Consider the following 4,154-nt stretch of genomic DNA (forward strand, 5'->3'; position numbering starts at 1 on the left):
TGAGCGGACTATAACGGCTGTAATCTGAAAATGGGCAAGACCCTGCGTGGCTAGTCCAGACTGCTGCTGAGCGGGGCTTCCTGTGTTAATGAGCGGCCGCTCACGTGCACAGCTTAGAGGGGACACTGAGTGACACCCAAGAATATATCAGAGTGTGTTCAGTGAGTACAGTCCCAGCAAGTTTGTGAGCTTGCTGTCCAGTCTCGATTGTGCGAGAGAGAAGCCTGTGGAGGGGCGTCACCAGGCCAAGAGCAGGTGAAAAGTTGCGGCCCTGGAGACGGATGGCTTTTGGCAAGGCACTGCTCCTAGGTGGGCCACACTCTGAGCCTGCCTGTGGCCGCCGTCACCTTGCAGTGCACCAGGATTCACTGTAGACTCTGCCTTTTAGGTATGTGTTGACTAATGCTGGAGAGCCACTGAATGAACACGAAGCAGAACTGATGATGAAGGAAGCTGACAAGGATGGAGACGGAACCATCGATTATGAAGGTATCAGAAGTGTCACTTGTCTGGGTGGGGGACCCTTTGCAATGCAATAATCACCAGACAAACAGAAGTTGTGCCAGACCATTGAGGAAAGTATAGAAGAGGAGATTGGATTTATACCCCTTCACTACCCAAAGGAGTCTCAGAGCGGGTTACAATCACCTTTCCCTTCCCCTCCCCACAACAGACACCCTGTGAGGTAGGTGGGGCTGAGAGAGCTCTTTCAAGGACTGCTCCTGAGAGAACAGCTCTGAAAGGACTTGTGACTGACCCAAGGTCACCGAGCTGGCTGCACGTGGAGGAGTGGGGAATCAAACCTGGTTCTCCCAGATTAGAGTCCGTGCTCCTAACCACCACACCAAACTGGCTCATAGAAGTTTGGGTACATTTCCCCAATCTGTTTCCTTTTAACCAGTGCTCCACGGTCTTCCTGGAGGGGAATGAGCATGCTCAGAAAGTGGCAGATCAGGAGGGAGATTCTATGGCATCACCTCTGTAGTTTGGTGTCTAGGTTAAGAGTGGCAAACTAGGCAGGGTGGGGTTTAGGGAGAGGAGGGGCCTCAATATGGTTATAATGTCCTAGAGCCCACCCTACAAAGCAGCCACTTTCTCCGGGGGGGAAATCATGTCTGGAGGTCAACTGTAATTCTGGGGGCTCTCCAGGCCCCACCTGGGTGTTGGCAACCCTAACCATCCCCACATCCCCCCAAGCAGCCCTACGCTGCCCTGCCATCAAGGGCTCTAGCAGGGAGACTGACGGAAGCACCCATGCAGTTCCCGTGACCTCTCAGCAGGGGGCAGTAAAAGGCACTCTGCCAACACTCCTGAATCTCTTCTATATTCGCAAATGACTCCGATCATTTTGAATGTAAATACTATGGGGACAGACATAGGGCACCTTGGGACATTCCTTGAGATTTGTGGGGAGGCTGCCGTGGGGACGGCAGAGTTTAAGGATGGAGGGGAGCTTAGCAGGGATGAGATTTCTTCAACTCCACCCTCCAAAGCGGTCGTTTCCTCTGGGGGAACTGGTCTTTGTATTCCGGAGAGCAGTTAGATTTCTTAGAGAACTCCAGGCCTTACCTGGAGGTTGGTAGTGCTCAGGGGATTTGAGGAGGGGAGGATCCTCGGCAGGGAATAATGCCATACAGTCCACCCTCCAAAGGAGCCATTTTCTTCAGGGGGAACTGATCTTGGTTGTCTGGAGAACAATTGCAGTAGCAGATCTCCAGGTGACACCAGGCGATTGGCAACCCAGGAACCATAGCCAGACTATATTCTTATATTGCAGGAATGGTGTGGTTCTATTCCTACGCCACTGCAAGTGACATTTGGGTTAGTGCAGTCTTATCCAGGGCTATTTTTGGGCAGGAACGCACAGGAACGGAGTTCCGGCTGGCTCCTGAGTTGGCCACGCCCAGCAGGAACTCGTTAGCATAATAGGCCACACCCAACAGCAGGAACTCATTAGGGCTGGCTACATTATGGGGTGTGTGGCCTAACATGCAAAGAAGTTCCTGCTACAAAAAAAGGCCCTGGGTTTTGACAACAAACAAGGTAAACAGAATAAGAAGCAAAAGGTGTGTATGGCTGGATGAGCACACTTCTGGCAACATGGGGGTGCGGCCTAATGTGCTAATTAGCTGTGCTGTCAGGGGTGTGGCCTATTATGCTAATGAGTTCCTGCTGGGCCTTTTCTACAAAAAGAGCCCTCGTTATCCCATGTTTATTCTGCCGTTCCACTTCAGGTATAGCCACAAATAACGCCCGCCAAGGGCAGACCATCAACCATTCATAACTAAATATGAGAAAAACTGTATATCACGCTCATTAAAGTGCAAAGGTCGGTTAGTGGTCATAACCCAACAGACTGTATAAACACATATCCAACATAATCCAACGCTAAGGGTTCCCTGTTGTCTTTGGCGTTCCACTTCGAGTGAAATAGTAAAAAGCCCAGTAGCACCTTTAAGACTAACAAACTTCACTGTAGCATAAGCTTTCGAGAAACACAGCTCTCTTCGTCAGATGCATCTGATGAAGAGAGCTGTGTTTCTCGAAAGCTTATGCTACAATGAAGTTTGTTAGTCTTAAAGGTGCGACTGGGCTTTTCACTGTTTTGCAGCAACAGACTTAACACGGCTAACTCTTCTGGATCTATGACCACTTCGGGTGGTATACCCATCTCTCTCCACTTCCGTAATCACCCTGTGAGGTTGGTTAGACTGAGCGGGAGCATGACTGTTGAGTGGGGATTTGAACCCGTCTCACAGCATTGTAACCACCCCACCACACTGTGTTGGCGTTCAGTTCTAGGGGAGGGGGCAGGAAGCCTCTCTGTCGGGTGCTGTGGCATGTGGCCCTCACCCACCCCCAAGGGATCACCCATATGCCCCCCCAAATGCCGGCATCTTTGCAACACAGCTGTGGAGCAGCACCAAGGAAGGTGCCCTTAGCTCGCCAATACGCACAACTCACACTTGAACCATGCAGGAGATTTGGTTAGAGCATACCAGAGCAGCTGTTCTCTGGTACTTACAAGGTGCTTACGAAGTACTCTGTACTTACCAAACCATTGCTGGGGAACTGGGAAGAACAGCTGCATGTTGAGTCATCATGCCAATTTCTGGGGCCTGCAGAAACCCCATGGGGGTAATAGTGACCCTTCCCCCTCGGAGTAGCCTAGGGCATGGAGCTGAGAGGCAGAGGGATGAGCACACACCATAGAAGACTTCCATGCCCTGTGTCCTTAATAAGCAAGTACAATCCAGACAGGGAGCTATTGGTATCGTACTGTGACGTCACTTCTGGCTACGAACCCAACTGCTGTATCCCGTTCCAGGTACTGACAGAATTTAGGGGAAATCTGTGCTTTTTAAGGAAAAGAGATGGGGAAGAGAAGGGAAAAAAATAGATTTTACCTTCTTGGTATATATTTTTTTCTCTTTGCAGAGTTTGTGGCGATGATGACGGGTGAATCCTTTAAACTGACACAATAAAGCCTGTTGGAAGAGAAGTGCGTTGGTTATTGAGAAAGGTCGATCCTATACTCATCTCCCTCTCACACACACGCTCCCCCTCGGGGGCATCATTGTTGTTAGTTTGCTTTCATGGGAATCTGCAAGTATCTCTCTAAGTGCACGTGGGGAAAAATACATTAGCCAAGAAATCACAGCAGCCTTTTGAAAGGGCAGCAGTAAGTCGTATTCTAAGCAAAAGAGGTGTAAGGGGGAAGCATCTTTCTGGGTGTAGATATGCTGCAGACTTAAAACAGGTTTAAGACTCACTCAGGCCCTCCCCACTTAGAACTGTGCTTTGTGGAAGGGTATTTCCAGTTCCAGGTTGGGAAATTCCTGGAGATTTGTGAGTCCCCTAGGAACTAGTGATTGTGAAACTGACAAGGTGCTATTTGAATGTTTGAACATAGTGTAAACCTGCACTTGGATGTACTGTTTTGGTGAACCAATGCTTGGCAATACTTGACACTCGTATTTATATATTAGTATAGAAAAATTTAAAAAATAAAAATAAGAGGCACAAAATAGATCTACCTTAAGCATACATCTACTATCCACAGTGTCATCTATTTTTCCATCTCTTCCTAATACTGGGACCCTCCAGTTTTTGTACTACCACTTGAAGGTTTAATGTGTGTTAAAATTTCCCTA

At 48.8% G+C, this 4,154-nt stretch overlaps 1 protein-coding gene across 1 annotated transcript in view; it reads left to right on the forward strand.

Annotated features, from left to right (window-relative positions):
- CALML6 (calmodulin like 6) overlaps window positions 1-3,492 on the forward strand; it is a 10,413-nt gene extending 6,921 nt beyond the window's left edge. Inside the window, exons 4-5 of the mRNA XM_015417954.1 lie at window positions 389-489; window positions 3,439-3,492. Of these exons, the coding sequence (XP_015273440.1) occupies window positions 389-489; window positions 3,439-3,485 (148 nt within the window). The 3' untranslated portion in view covers window positions 3,486-3,492. The remainder of the gene's footprint in view (window positions 1-388; window positions 490-3,438) is intronic.
- The last annotated feature ends 662 nt before the right edge of the window (window positions 3,493-4,154 follow it).

Source organism: Gekko japonicus, unplaced genomic scaffold (genome assembly GCF_001447785.1).
Source record: "Gekko japonicus isolate JY-2015 unplaced genomic scaffold, Gekko_japonicus_V1.1 scaffold893, whole genome shotgun sequence".
Taxonomy (NCBI): Eukaryota; Metazoa; Chordata; class Lepidosauria; order Squamata; family Gekkonidae; genus Gekko; species Gekko japonicus.